General features: G+C 51.3%; 1 protein-coding gene across 3 annotated transcripts in view; it reads right to left on the bottom strand.

The window, feature by feature from the left end:
- LOC119842208 (arf-GAP with SH3 domain, ANK repeat and PH domain-containing protein 2-like) overlaps positions 1-15,297 on the bottom strand; it is a 119,769-nt gene that overhangs the window by 81,788 nt on the left and 22,684 nt on the right. For all 3 annotated transcript variants that reach the window (XM_043496136.1, XM_043496134.1, XM_038370105.2), the window contains exons 3-6: positions 14,817-14,962; positions 6,640-6,714; positions 1,408-1,457; positions 1,171-1,300 (exon numbers count right to left, since the gene is read on the bottom strand). In XM_043496136.1, the coding sequence (XP_043352071.1) occupies positions 1,171-1,300; positions 1,408-1,457; positions 6,640-6,714; positions 14,817-14,962 (401 nt within the window). The remainder of the gene's footprint in view (positions 1-1,170; positions 1,301-1,407; positions 1,458-6,639; positions 6,715-14,816; positions 14,963-15,297) is intronic.

The raw sequence follows: 15,297 nt of genomic DNA, 5'->3' as shown, positions 1-15,297 counted from the left end.
GTTACAGTGGAACATGGCTGCGGCTCAGAAAGGACTAGAGGCTTGGGGGCATTTCATGAGGCGCTGGGCAAAGCTGACGAGACTTGAGGAGCACATGAGTCAGACAAAGCAGCTGTCTGGCTGTCAGGAATAGCAAGGGCTCTGTACCCAGCGAAGGGCGGGACACAAATACAGTTGTCCTGGGCATTGGCAGCGCATAACTCCCACATTTGGGGAGGCTGGGCCTGAGCGCTGGAAGCTCCTGAGAAATGGGGGGGCCACTGATGCCCAGACTGTGGCCCTGCCCCCTGCTCCGCCTCAAGGCTTGGCCCCTCTCCCCAGAGGCCACCCCACCCCTCTCTGCCTTGAGGCCCCCCCTGCCTGCCCTCTCTGCCCCTCCCCCAAGCCCCACCGCTCGCACTTCTTCGCCCCCTCCCCCAAACCCTGCACCAACCGCTCGCCCCTCTCTGCCCCGCTACCTGCCCACCACTCAGCAGGTGGAGAGGCATGAGCGGCAGGTGGGGCAGGGCTTGGGGGAAGAGGCAGAGTGGGGACAGGAAGAGGAGCAGTACAGGCGGGGCCGGGGGAAGAGGATGAGCACCACGGGGCCTTGGGGCAAAGCAAGGACTAGACTATGGCCCGGGCATCCTTTGGTGGCAGGGCTCCAAAGACACAGGCCGGCGGCACGCCTCCCAAGGGAGGTGTGCCGCATCCTGTTTGGGGAGGCTTAGCATCCCCTAGCCTCTTCTGCCCGCTGCCCACGGGCCTGGGGAAGGGAGAGGGGATGGGCACAGTTGTAATTTCTGTAAATTCAACAAGATGTCCGACTACAGGAAACAAGGCATCTGGTCAAAAATGAACAGGAGAAACATCTCTGTGCCACACAAGAAGCTGAAAAGCAGCCACCGGGAGCTAGACTGGCTGGCAATGGAAGAAGCCTTGATATCATCCCCACAAATACACTCAATCGGAGTTAAAAAAAACCCATAACAATGTGAGAATTAGGAGTCTTCCTCTTCAAGAGTTTCCCTTCCCAATCCCTGAGCCACTCTGCACCTTTCCTCCCACAGCCCACGGCTGAGACTTCCAAGTTCACATCAAGTGGGAGTTGCAGAGAAGAGGCCAGTGTTGCTCAGTGGAAAGGGTCGTTGCTCTAGGTGCTTGTGATACGGCTGCTCCCCCACCCCTTACCTCACACATATTTAACTGGAACATCCTGCGCTCCTTCTCCATCTCCTCAGCGATCTCCCCTCCTACCACCTCGCTCCGCACCAGCCCGTGCTGCTTCGCCAGCTCCCGCTTCTCCTTCTCAATCTTTGTGCTTGAAGAAAGAGAAAAAACACCCTGAAAGGCTCCCTGGGGCCAGGCTTTATTAGAATCGGCTCCCAGTGAGCCTGAGTAAAGAGGACAGGGGGCAGGTCAACTTACAGTTTATTCTCATAGTCTTTCCAGGCTTTGTCAAAAGGCTTTTTGAAGTCCTGGTAAGAGACGGGTAAGTGATTAGTGACAATGGCCCTGTACAATACGCCCCTGTTCCTTACCCCTGGCATGGCAGAGCTTTCTACGCACACCACACCGCGCTGCTAGCCTGCTTAGTCAGTGCCCAAATGTGCACTCTAGCCTGTTTGTTATGGCCACGTCTGCTGCCCGGCTAGTAAGTCAGCTTGCTCTGTGTGTCCCATGTAGTGGTATCCTTTGGACATGTCATTCTGAACCTGCAGGGGCTGGAAGCTATGCAGGGGACACCAGAGTGCTCTCAACAGCTACCCCCTGCCTCCCACCCCCATGCTGCTGGACTGAAACTGTTGCACTCACCTGCTGGAGAATCTGCACCATCTCACTCTGCACATTGCTGAGAGTGAGTTCCCCTGTTGCTCGTGCAGTGTGCATGAAAGCTAAAACAGGAACACGCCCCAAACACGTGTACACACACAGACCGCACGTGTATACACAGACCAGAGCCACATAGACATATGTTCACACACGTGTGCACACAAGGATAGACAGGCACGTAGATTTTATAGCCAGACGGGACCATTAGATCATCTAAGCTGACCTCCTGTCTAGCATGGGATATTCAGTTTCACCCCATTACCTCTGCATTGAGCCCAGTAATTTGTGTTTGGTTAAAGCATGTTCCAGAAAAGCAGCCAGTCTGGATCTGAAGACATCAAGAGATGGAGAATCCACCTCTTCCCTTCAGAGTTTGTTCCAATGGTTAATCGCTCTCATGGTTACAAATTGGGCCTTATTTCTCATTTTAATTTGTTTGGCTTCAGTGTGTAGCTGTTGGTTCTTGTTCTGCCTTTCTTCCCTAGGTTGAAGAGCTCTTTAATACGTGGTATTTTCTCACCAGGAAGGCATCACAGATCCTAGCTAGTACCCCTTCCTAGCTGCCCACTAGGTTTGCTGCGAGTGAAATCATAGATTCATAGATATTAAGGTCAGAAGGGACCATTATGATCATCTAGTCTGACCTCCTGCACAACGCAGGCCACAGAATCTCACCCACCCACTCCTGCGAAAAACCTCTCACCTATGTCTGAGCTATTGAAGTCCTCAAATCATGGTTTAAAGACTTCAAGGAGCAGAGAATCCTCAGGCAAGTGACTCGTGCCCCATGCTACAGAGAAAGGCGAAAAATCTCCAGGGCCTCTTCCAATCTGCCCTGAAGGAAAATTCCTTCCCGACCCCAAATATGGCGATCAGATGAACCCTGAGCATATGGCAAGATTCACCAGCCAGATACCCAGGAAAGAATTCTCTGTAGTAACTCAGATCCCACCCCATCTAACATCCCATCACAGGCCATTGGGCCTATTTACCATGAGTATTTAAAGATCAATTAATTGCCAAAATCATGTTATCCCATCATACCATCTCCTCCCTAAACTTATCAAGTCTAATCTTAAAGCCAGATAGGTCTTTTGCCCCCAGCTGTGCTGTGGATTTCCAGGGGGTTTCAAGCTCCTGGAGCCTGAATGGAGCCCAGCCACTGCCCGAATCTTGGGGCCCTTAAGCACATCCTCAGGTTGCAGACCTTCTAGCTGGCAACCCCCAACTATTGGAACCTGCTGCCCAGCCACCTAGCCCCTCTGGGCGCAGCGCTGTCCCTTCAGACCCTCTGCCAGAACTCCACCCAACAGCAGGAAGCTTCTGGTTTATACTTAAACTCTTTCAGGGGCAGACAGCAGCTGTGAAGCAGTCAACACACATGCCCGCACACACACATTTTATTCAATATATCAACTGTATGTTCTTTATACTTAGGCCTGGTCTACACCACAGAGTTAGGTCAACGTAAGGCAGCAGCCACACTGCAGTGGTGCTCCAACCGATGTATGTCGCCCACTACATCAACTTAACTCCACCTCCGCGAAAGGCACAGTGCTTAGGTCGATGTATTTAGGGCGACACAGTGTCCATGTAGACACTGCGTTACTTACATCGCCTGTTGGCAATCAGCTGGGCATGGGACTGACATCTGGAGTCTCCCTCATACCCCAGCAGGGCCGTCAGGACAGCGCCCCCAGTTTATCACTTTTCTCCGTCTTTCAAAAAAGAACAGAGCAGGGGTACATGACAAGTACTCCAAGGGTGTTCTGCCCACCCTCCCCCTTTCGACAGCGCATCTGCTTTACTTCTTATTAATTTAAACTTCATACAGTCATTCAACAAACAGATAAACAGTTCCAATTACCATCCCAAAACACAGTTTCATGACAAAATTCTAGGTCAGTTCCCAATGTCACACCCCCTTGGGGCGAAGTGAAGTGTGTTTGCTTCCCCCACCCCCCTCAGGTTTAATTACACCTCCACTGACCAACGTGAAACCATAGATTAAGGGACAATTTTCTCCCTCTTTAACCTCAAGACTCCACCCAGCGGTTGCTTCACACCTCTCTATGGCTTTTCCCACATTCTGCCAAGCATCATTAATTGGCAGCGCTCTTTACTACCCGGAGTCACCCTCATACCAGGGGAGCTCTGACACATCATGTTTCAGCTGTGCCTCAGTTTCTCTTCCCCTGCAGAGTTTTGAAACCTACCACCTATTAGCAGTGACTAGTTTCCTTGCTCTTCGTGGAGTCCTGGGCCACAATGTTGCTTAGCTGTCCCAGTATCCCACAGCTATTAACATTCTGTCCCAGATTCTAGCAAGTGCCTCTTCCTGGCCTCCCCCTGGGATTGCTGTGTGGGCAATCTCAGCCTCTGTGCTCGGGATTCCCAGAGGTGTATCAAGATCCTGGAGCCTGAACAACATTCAGCCACGGCCCCTGTCAGAGAAGGTATTTATATACTCAAGATTTATTAAAAATTAACATCAGTGAGCCAGAGAGCTCCTCAGCCAACATTTTAGGCCTTTTGGGTTTAATATTTATCCCTAGCAGCTGGTGTTAACATCCTCAGTTACTAATGGACTTGTAAGGTATTTCATCATCCTCATGTGACACACGCACATCATCCTGCTTCTTTCCAAATCCAGAACAGAAATATTTTTTGAACATTTCTACCTCTTCTGCATCATTAACAATTTTACCATCTTCATCTAATAATGGGCACATGCACACATACAGATATCAATACAGAGAAGCACACCTGAAAGCAACACACACTTACACACACATATGTACCAAGGGTCATGGTGGATTCTCTACCACTGGCAATTTTAAACCAAAATTGGATGTTTTTCTAAAAGTTCAGCTCTAGTTCAAAGAGGAAATGTTTCAGCGGGGTTCTCTAGCCTGTGCTATACAGGAGGTCAGACTAGATGATCACAATGGGCCCTTCTGGCCTTGGAATCTATGAAGCTAGGAGAGGCATGCACACCCAGCAACACACATGTACAGATACACCCATAGCCACCATGTGCACACATAAACACATAGTGGGCTGAGCTCCCTGGAAGAGCGCATGTTAGAGACCACGGGGGGTGGGCAGGAAACACCGGCGGGGGCGGGGGGCAGGCGAGGAGCCCACAGAGGCCGCACACTCACATCAGAGGGGCCTCCACTGAGAGGTCACAAAGGGTGTACATTTGCCTGGGGAAGGCCACAGAGGGCATGATTTGACTGGGGAGGGGGCAAGAGTTTACTGGGAGGCCATGGGAGGTGTGCACACACACCAGGGGAGACCCCGCTGGGAGGTCACAAGAGGTGCATACTCATCCAGGGATGCCCCACTGAGAGACCAGGAGTGCCATGCACTCACAGGGGGGCTTGCTGGGGGGCCATGGGGACATGCCAACTGCTAATCACACAAACCCAAACACCTATGCCCCACCCCTGCACCGCCCCTTCTACAAGGCCATGACCTGCTCTTTATCCCCCCTGCCTCTATCGCTCGCTCTCCCCCACCCTCACTCACTTTCAGTGGGGTGGGGCAGGGGGCTTGGGGGGCAGGGGGTTTGGGGTGCAGGCTCTGGGAGGGAGTTTGGGTATGGGAGGGGGCTCAGGGCTGGGGCATGGGGCTAGAGTGTGGGAGGGGGTTTGGGGTGCTGGCTCCAGGAGGGGACTCAGGGTTGGGACAGGAGTGTGGGGTGTGGGAGGAGGTGAGGGGTGTGGGCTCTGGGAGGGAGTTTGGGTTCTGGACGGGGCTCAGGGCTGGGGCATGGGGTTGCAGTGTGGGAGCGGGTGAGGTGTGCAGGTTCCAGCTGGGCAACACTTACCTCAGGCAGCTCCCGGGTGGCAGCGCAGCAGAGCAAAGGCAGTCTCCCTGCCTGCCCTGGCCCCATGCAAAAGCGGCCGGCATGTCCCTGTGGCCCCTGGGGGGGCCAAGGGCTCCATGCGCTGCCTCTGTCTGCAGGCACCATCCCCACAGTTCCCCGCCAATGGGAGCTGCAGAGTCGGTGCAGGGACTGCAGGGATATGCTGGCCGCTTTCGGGAGCAGCATGGAGCCAGGCACACAGGGAGCCTGCCTTAGCCCCGCTGCACTGCTGGACTAAAATCTCCCGATTTGGCTTCAGTAGCCTCTGGGAGATGAAGCCTGATTCCAGGAGACTGCCAGCAAAACCAGGAGGGCTGGCAACCCTGGGGACACGCACTCAACAGGGTCTCCCTGGGAGGTCCTGGGGACATGCACTCGCCAGGGGGTCCCTGGGAAGCCATGGGGACACACAGTCACTGGGGGCGGCCGGTAAGGTCTTTCTGGGATGCCATGCACACTCAGTGCAGGGGGGTGCACGCTCACCTGGTGAGGGAGCTGCTTGGGAGGCCAGGGGGGATGCTCACGCGATGATGTAATGGGAAGCTATGAAGTATTTAGGGGCAAAGAGGTTCCTTTGTTCCCTTGGGAACTCCCATGACACCCCTTGGTTCAGCCAAAGGGCTGCAGGCAAATTGGGTCAGAGAAGCGGGAGGAGTGAAGAGGTGGGCGGGGACTTTGCCCTGCTGTCAATCACATCTATGCCTGTGTCCTGCTCAGAGGCTGGAAAGCAGCAGCGGCAGGTGGCTGCGTGCCAGGGCCCTGGAGACAGAGATGGAGTTTTCCCAAGGGCTCCAGAGCACTGATGGGCCCAGCTGCTCCCACAGAGCTCACAGCCCAGCTCTTAGCACTGCTACTGCCTGCTGCTAGTGAAACCGGGGGGCAGGGAACATCCTTCAGCTGTGCAACCCCTCTCCCAGGGGCCACCCTGACAGGCCCACTGAGCATCGACTCACCCCTTTGAGCTCCTTTAAATCTCTCTTTACCAGCGAGTCCAGGGAAAAGTTAATGTTATGAGACAAGCTCTGCAACTGGAAAGAAAGGAGAGAGACTCTGAAGCCTGCATTGTGAATGCCCCCAGCCCAAAGCCAGGCAGCGGTTCACACCCACTTCGCAGCCTGCAGGAAGATCCCCCTCAGCGCTCTCATCCTGGACAATAAGAAAAGGAGTACTTGTGGCACCTTAGAGACTAACAAATTTATTAGAGCATAAGCTTTCGTGAGCTACAGCTCACTTCATCAGATCTGTAGCTCACGAAAGCTTATGCTCTAATAAATTTGTTAGTCTCTAAGGTGCCACAAGTCCTCCTTTTCTTTTTGCGAATACAGACTAACACGGCTGCTACTCTGAATCCTGGACAATGGCTCCTTGGGGAAGCACTTTTCTTATGGATTCTGTTGATTGCCATCTTTTCCCTTGGGCCCTGATTCTGCAGCTGGAGGACAAACACAGCAACCTCCGCCCCACCGGAAGCAGGCAGGGTGTGGAGGTGTCAGAAGGAGCCCTGTCTCGTCCGACACACCCTCAGGTATGTGGGACAGGGGCTGAGACTCCCTTGCTGGTTCCTCACATCGTGCGGGTAGCTGGGAGGTTGTGAGGGAAAGGTCGGTGTGCATGGGCAAAGGGCAGGGTGGAAAATATTCTCCCACAACCAAATCCAAGGGGATTTTCACCAGCCTTCAGGAACACACATGTCTGTCCCACTCCAAACACAGAGCTTCCAGAGCAGTTCAGAGAGAGAAAGAGAGTTTGATATGGATAAAAAACGTTGGCTACTTTTCCTTTTCTTAATTCTCAAAAAACAATTCTGCTCATATTTTAAAGAGAAAAAAGCCCTCAGACAGAAACCAGAGCTGCAAAATTCCAGCCTGAAAGAGGAAACTTGACCAAGTTATAAGCAACTAAACAAGGGCCTCTAAAATGGATACATTTAGCCAACCATAACTGGAGAGGTCACGTGCCAGCTCTAATTCCCAGACAGGAAACCTCATTTGCTTTCAGTTATCACTATACAAAGGATTTTTGAAACAAGACAAACACTGCAAGGAAATGAGATTAAGTCATTTCACCATCTATCCTACTCTCTGAATATATCAGACACCCCAATAACTTCAAACCACAACCAAAGTCTAATTCAAAATGCAATTAAAGCCTTAACTCCAACCCTTACAAGTGTGTTCCCAGCAGGGAGTGGATTCTGAACAGTGTAATTCAGGATTGGACAGGGCTACACAGGTGAGGAGGATCAGGCTCTGTATCATTTGTATTTCAGAAGAATCTGGAGGCTACAACTATGATCAGAGTCTGATTGTGCTAGGTGCTGAACAAAGACATAATAAGAGCCAGCACCTGTCCAAAGAGCTACATTCACTAGGGGATTTCGATGCCTACCTGCCCTATAGGGGCCCACATCCAATATGCAGGCACCACTGGCATTCACACAACCCCTACTCAGCTGCCACATATATTCCCTACATTCCCAACAAGCGTGCGCAGAATTGCCTATGTCCTGATGACAGTGCTGAGCAGCTCAGCACCCTCACTCATGCCTAGCCCTAGCGGGAGTCTCAAACGAGACATTCTCTATGTAGCTGCCCACAAGGGCCAATCCAATAGGCATACTCAGAGCCTTCCTCCCACAATAGCCCAGTGGTAGGGCATGCACTTGGGTGTAGGAGACCCAGGTTCAAATCTGCCTGATCAGGAGCAGGGATTTGAACCCAGAGCTCCCCCATCCCAGGTGAGTGGTCTGGGCACAGCACCACCTCGGTCATTTTTTGTGAGCAAAGGCCTAATTCTTTTTGGGGCTCCTTGGCATTTCCCACTGGCTGGCCCAAGTGGCTCCCTGCTCAGCAGGCTGGCACCTGAGCAATCCTTTCTTAGGGTCCCTACTTCTCCAGGCATGGCAAGTAGGGTGCCTAACTGGGAATGAGGAATCCACAAGGTGGCAGGGTCCCTAGGAGTTGGCGTTGCAATGCCCAGGTCCCCCTTGTGAATGTAGCCCAAAGCATTTAGCTCCATACAAACCATTCCCCACACAGCACTGCAGCTCTCATGTCTCTTCCAATCTTTGGTAGTTTTCTTAAAGCCCCAGCTCCTCAAGTCATGTGAATATCATCACATCAGCTTCCATTAAAAAAGGAAGTTTCTAGTCCTCCTTGTTGTGGAGAAAAGCATGGAAACATGACCTGAGTGCAGCCTACAGGCTCAGAAGCAGAAGGCAAAGTAAAAGAACCTGTTTATGTTTTAAAATCTCATTACTATTGGAAGGCCTAACTCAGGCTTTTTAAGTGGGAGAAAGGACATTGGTTTAACTTCGCCGATGGACTTGGAAAAATCAAATGCTGGGGGAGGAGCCTGTCACAGTTCAGGGCAGGTCAGCTGGATCCCGCAGTAAGGGCAGCCACTCTGGGCATTCAGCTCCCCAGTTATTGCCTTTTCCAGAAGAGACCAGCTGCCCTAGGACACCTGTTTGCTTTCTCTTCAGAGACAGAGAACAGTGCAATTGCTACAGAGACAAGTTACCACCAAAAATAAATAAAAAAGTAAAGATTTGATCAATTATAGACCAGTGTGAGTTTCAGAAGTATTAATTTTCAGTTCAAAAACAGTACAAATGGAAGCAGCAAAAAGAAAATGTCACATACATTTTAGGAAACATGACACTAAACAATGGTGTATTAATTCAGTATAATTTCCATCAGTCCTGTCTTGTCAGTGGGAGGACTGTGTGTATTTCCTCACTATACAAAGTAATGGAATTTGGGGTTGCTGTGCAGGAAGGAAGAGATGTAAGTCATCTTCAACAGAAAGCCAGGAGCAATACTTGGAATTGTGGTTAAAGCTGACTCGCATAGTTAGGTAGCTGAAAAAGGAACAAGGGCTTTAACTCACGAAAATCTGATCCCACTGATACCTAAAAGTCTGCATCTCACATTTATGAACATTTGTGCTGCAGTTCCTTGTCACTTGACGGTGCAATAAGGCTTTCCTCTCCTTTTGAAGACAGCATAGCTGTGGGGTTCGGCTTAAAGCTGATGGATTCCTGGTCCATTGATTACATTGGTCTTTACTTGCTTCAGGAAAGTATTCAGAAAACTGCTCCTGCAGACCCCCTCGGCACATTGAAGCCTTGGTGCATTGCTGGACCCGCTCCATGTAAAGCCCAGTTTGAAATAAGCTTAGTCATATTTTTGGCTTTTGCATTTTGCTGGAACATCTGCTGCTGCCCTCGCTTTGGCTTGGGTTGTACATTTTACTCCCTTTGTCACAAAACCATCCCTTTCTCGGGTAAGCTCTTTCTCACTGTAAGCATGTTGCTGCTAATGGTTTTAAGTTCTTGTGGGGAAAACCACACAAAGGACCTGTCACAGTTGCTAAGAGAGTCCTGTGTGGGACTAGTGAAGAGCCCTGCAGTGCCCGGTGTGGCTGTGGCTCCCCCTGTCATCCCAGGCTCCTGCTGTCACCATGGAGCAGGCTGCGGCTCTGGTAGCAGGAGCCAGGGCTGAGAGCCAGAGTCACAGCCTGCCCCGCTTTGACAGTGGGAGCCCAGGCTGATTGCTGGAGCTATTAAAAACACACACATGTACACACAGAGAGCTTGCGCCTCCCTTTACACATTCCCGTGCCTCCCTTGGGAGGCGAGCCCCACACTTTAAGAACCACTGTTCTGTACCCATTAACTCAGAGGCCTCATGAACCGTGGTAACCAGTTCCACATCGAGCTGATGCCTCAATATAGATTATGTCCTCTTTCTTCTGAGCTGCCCGAAACCTTCTCCAATATGCTTCAGGGGTCGGTTTAAACTTCAGTCACAAAACTTGTTTTCAATTATAATCGTTACAGTCTTCCCATAAGGGTAAAGATGTCCAGGGCCTTTGCCCAGAAAGCAGTGGACCCAGGTCCCTTACTATGTCCCCTTGTCTGAGCTTATTTAATTCACATAGCGAGGAAGTCATTTGGAGTCTATGCCACCCACGGGCACAGGTCCCTGGCGTCGGGCTCCACCTGCTGGACAATAGTTCTGCTGCAACAGTTTCGCCATCTCGATCTGATATTGATGCTCCCTGTCCTTTTCTCTCTTCTAGCGCTGGTGCTGGCGTTCAGTCTTACTGGCACTGCTGCGGGTCCCAGACTGCTCTCTCTTGCTAGAGCAAGGTCTGCAAGCTGCTAGGTTTCCAGATGCACTCTGTCCCGCTCCAGCTGAAGCCTCTCCTGCTCCAGCTGTTGAGTATCCAGCACCCCTCTTGCAGTGGTGGCCTTGGTCTGGACAGAACACAGTAGCTGACTGTCAGCCTCTTCCCTGTTTCTCTCCAGGGCGTTGGCTCCAAAATTCTCCGTTTGCTGGTCCCTCTGTCAGTCGACTGGAGGTTCTCTGTGAACATGGACCATCATTCCTTGACTGGTCATTAGAATACAGCAAATCACTAAATATGATTTTGTTCTATCTTCAGGGCTAATCTCCCTTTCTCTGCATAGGTCAACCAACAGATTTTTCTTCAGTTGTTCATAATTAATTTTCCCCATCTCCCTTTTCACTGCTCCTTACCCCAGAAAGACTACTGAGGCTTTTTTCTCTTTGCCGTTCCTGTCTAAGTAACTTGCTTTTGCTGCGGTTGGCATTTAGGCAATTGACATTGTTAGAGATCCCACCAATGCTGCCACCATAGAGATTGCGGTTCAGGGCGGCTGCACCTGGATTTCCCCTCTGTGGTTCAGCAAAGGCACCCACTCTCAGGCTGGTAGCTTCCCAGCCATTGCCTTTTTGGGTGGAGATCCGCAGATCTCTCCCCTCTGAGCAGGGTATTCCCACGCTGCACAGCTCCCTGCCTTCACTGTGTCATTCCCAGCGCAGACCGGCTGCCCGAGGACACCTGTTTGCTTTCTCTTCAGAGACAGAGAACAGTGCAATTGCTACAGATACAAGTTACCACAAAGCTCTTCCTAAGCAGGCCAAGTTTATTCCTAGGGTACAAAGCATTACTGAGAAAACAGTAAAAGAGCAAAAGATCCTACCCGCATGCTAATAAGCTCACCAGAGTTATCCCAGCGCCCTCCTGGGCTCTGGCAAGTGCAGGCTTTTAATACCACACCCTAGGAGCCTCCTTGTGGTACATGGTCATCAGAGCCGCAGCTCAGAACAAGCACCCAGTCATGAGAGGCTTCAATAGGCCAAGTCCTTCCAACCTTCCCCTAAGAACTGGGGCCCTCTGGGCTCCAGGGGTCCTGCCCATTTGTTGGAGCAGGGAGAAACCCTAAGGCAGGTTAAACCCCAGGCTTTTATGCAAAAGTCTGTTCTTTGTCTGATGGGCTCTGGAGAATCCAGTCTGCACAAGCGTTTGCAGATCTCCCCAGGGGGTGACTTCAAAGGGCTGGGAATGGAGGAGGTACACTTGTATCCCCCCTCCCTGCTAGAGAAGAGGCACACAACGCCACAACAACACAGCCACAACTGCATTTTTCACACTGTGCCCAAACGTGCTAATCCCAATTCCATACGGTTTAACTTAACTCAATAAAGCTTATCTTCATTCCATCAGGATATTACAGGATATTGTCCCTCTGTCACAGAGCCTCCTCTGGGACAGAACATATTGAAATGAAAGTTGTCAGTAGGCTCAAACCAGAGGGCTAAACCTGCAAACACTTGCTACTAGGACTGCCACTTACTCCCATCCAGGAACTACTCCCAGTAGGAACTGCAGGCTCGGCGCTTATCTTTCTTTTTGTAGATGTTGGTGTGGTGGGGGCCCTGTACTTCACAAGACCATAGTCATCGAATTTGCTGAAGAACTCACCATTTGTGCAGAGCTGCGCTCCTGAGTTTTCACTTTTTTTAAATGAATGTTGTTAACCTTGAAAATGTTAACCGAGTACGACTGATGTAGTGTGCATGCCTGAGTCTGCAGACAGCCTGAAACAGTAACTCTGAAAGGTGTGAACTGCCCCATTCATCTCAGTCTGGGCTCCAGGGACTCTGATTCTGTGGCCAAGTAATCTGGCCATGGAATTCACCATTTCTGCCACAGAATTCACCATTTTGCTGCAGCCAGGTGCCTGACATTTATTTTGTCTCCCTGCCCTGCTTTGACCTGCCTGTAGCTGCCACTTTCTCTTCAGCTCCTCGCACAAGAGGTCTTAACTAGACACCCGTGTATGCTCCCTGCATTGCTCCATGGAGACAGGCAGCAGGGACTGGGAACCAGAGCAGGAGTCCTGCCTGCGGCCAGGGGATAAGGGGAGTAAGAGGTGTAGGCTGCGTGGCTGGGCTGCCTGAAGAATAGCACAGGAGCCACGGCCCAGTGAATGGCGCTGGGCCCCTGGAGAGCAGAGCTAAAAGCCCTTCCTTGAAGGGACTCAGGGCGTCTACACTTACAGTACTGCAGCGGCACAGCTGCACTGCAGTAGTGCTCAGTGAAGATGCTGCCGACGCCAACAGGAGAGCTTCTCCTGCCGACGTAGGTCCGGCACCTCCCCGAGAGGCGGGAGCTATGGAGCTATTGTCCCTCTCTACTATCGCAGGGCAGAGCAATGGCACTTGTGGTTCAGTTGCCTAACACTTTCCATCAGAAACAGTTCTTGCAGCTGTGGCGAAGCGCTCTAACGCCCCCATGGCTTACGCTGGCACTTGGGAATTTGGCAGGAGGGTGGGCCTGGGCCCCAGGAGGGACCTTTTGGGGACCTCATGAAGTCTGTTCATATTTGGTTGAATTACATACTGTTAAAAGTCACCATAGCCTGCCGACGATTCACACAGCCAGCTTGGCCTGGGCTTCCTCCCAAGCTCCCGCAGCGTTTCCTTCGCATTGCACATGCTCTACCCCCCACCCTGCTTCGGAAACCCCCATGGCACGGAACCCGCACCCAGGGCACCAACAAAATGGATCCACCTCCTGCTGCTGCCCATCGAAACACCCTCAGTCTCAACTGAACCCTGACAAATACAGAGCTGAAATCAGGCTGGCTCCCCTGAGATGTTGTAACAGGTATTAGAATGAGAAGAATCATAAGAATGTGTTTAATGCTCAGACTTTATTGAATGCTCCTGCGTAGCTGCCTGCACCAATCTCACCTATACCATTGTACCCCAGATTGAGCACTTTGTCTTGTGAATCTCTATGACTGTGTAAATGACCAAATAGGAGATAGCCACTGACTAGTATGAAGGCCTGACCTCTAACAAGTGTTTCTCCCTTCCCAAAAGGAAGGGGCCATCCATACCAGATGGACTGGTGGGGACATTGCAAAAAGAAGACAAAAGATTTGGTTGTTGTTCTGCCTTCTCCCCATGAAGATGAGCCAGGCAAGTGGACTCCTCCCATCAACTGAGCTGAGTTTGCAGCTCACAGTACATGGCAGAAGGGAGATAAAAATGCCAAACAAAAGGAACCTGAGATCTCTATGCTGCTTGGACTCTGGGGGACAAAATTTTCAAGGCATAAGCAAAGGATCCCCAGCTGCTTAGCCTGGGTTAGCCCTAAGGAACATATAGAGCGGATTATAGAAGCTTTTATTACCTTTTGTTACTTAAGATTGGAACTCATTTGTGTATCTATGTTTACCTGCTTTCACCTTGTAAATAACTCGTTTCTTTTTCCTAGTAAATATATTGATATAAAGCTTATTATTGGACTGGCTACAAGCATTGTCTTTGGTGTGAGATCTAAGGTGCAACTGACTTGGGGTAATTGACTGGCCCTTTGGGACTAGAAGTAGCCTGAATACTGCTGTGATTCTTGCTGTAAGGGACCAGCTATCACAAAGGCAGGCTCACCTAGCTGACAAGACAGATCGGAGTAGCCAAGGGGACTGTATCTGACTTCATGATTAGGCTGTTGTAGTGGCTGAGGATTACACCTGATACTTGGTTGGTGATATCCGAGTATAGAACTCCCCACCAATGTGGGGTTTTAGGCCCTGCATCCTAACAGCCTGCCTTGAGGTGGGACTCATGCTCTGAGCACTACAGTATTACAACAACCCAGTCCACAATTACACCATCACATGCTGTTTTGTCCATATGACAGTGGCTTCATTTCTGGGTGAGGAAACCAACTGGGCCCTCTACCCCTGACATACGCCTTGTGGCTGGGAGAGCACCCAGGCCTGGGGCACTTGGGCAGCAATTCTTACCAGACCCTTGACTGGGGCCAGCAGCTTCCGGGAGAACTCGGCAAAGGAGGTGAAGGCACTGGCCAGTTGCTTGTCACCATCACTCTGGTAGTTTGCAGAGAATTTTTCCTGGGCTGCAATATGAGCTTCTATGTGGCAAGCGAGATCTAGGCACATAAACACCAAACCCCCAGTCAACATGGATAAGGAGAGCAGAGAAGGAAGCTACCATCGGCTGTCCAGTGATCCACATCTCAATCCACTCCCCAGATAGCTGTCAGTGTCTAGGCCAGAGTAGGACAGGGCTGGAAGGGTGAGTCAAGTGGGGGAGAGGAGCACTGGGTCTGGGGGGGATGGATGGGTGAGTGCAGGGGGAAGGTGAGGACTGGGGGTGAGGGGAGCAGGGGCAGGGCTTGGGGCCTGGGGCAGAGCAGCAATGGGGGATGGGACAGGTGAGTGGGGCAAACCAGGGGACGTGTTGGGAGATGCGCAGGTGAGTGGG

The sequence above is a fragment of the Dermochelys coriacea genome, chromosome 13, assembly GCF_009764565.3.
Source record: "Dermochelys coriacea isolate rDerCor1 chromosome 13, rDerCor1.pri.v4, whole genome shotgun sequence".
Classification (NCBI taxonomy): Eukaryota; Metazoa; Chordata; order Testudines; family Dermochelyidae; genus Dermochelys; species Dermochelys coriacea.
This window is presented reverse-complemented; position numbering and strand designations above follow the sequence as displayed.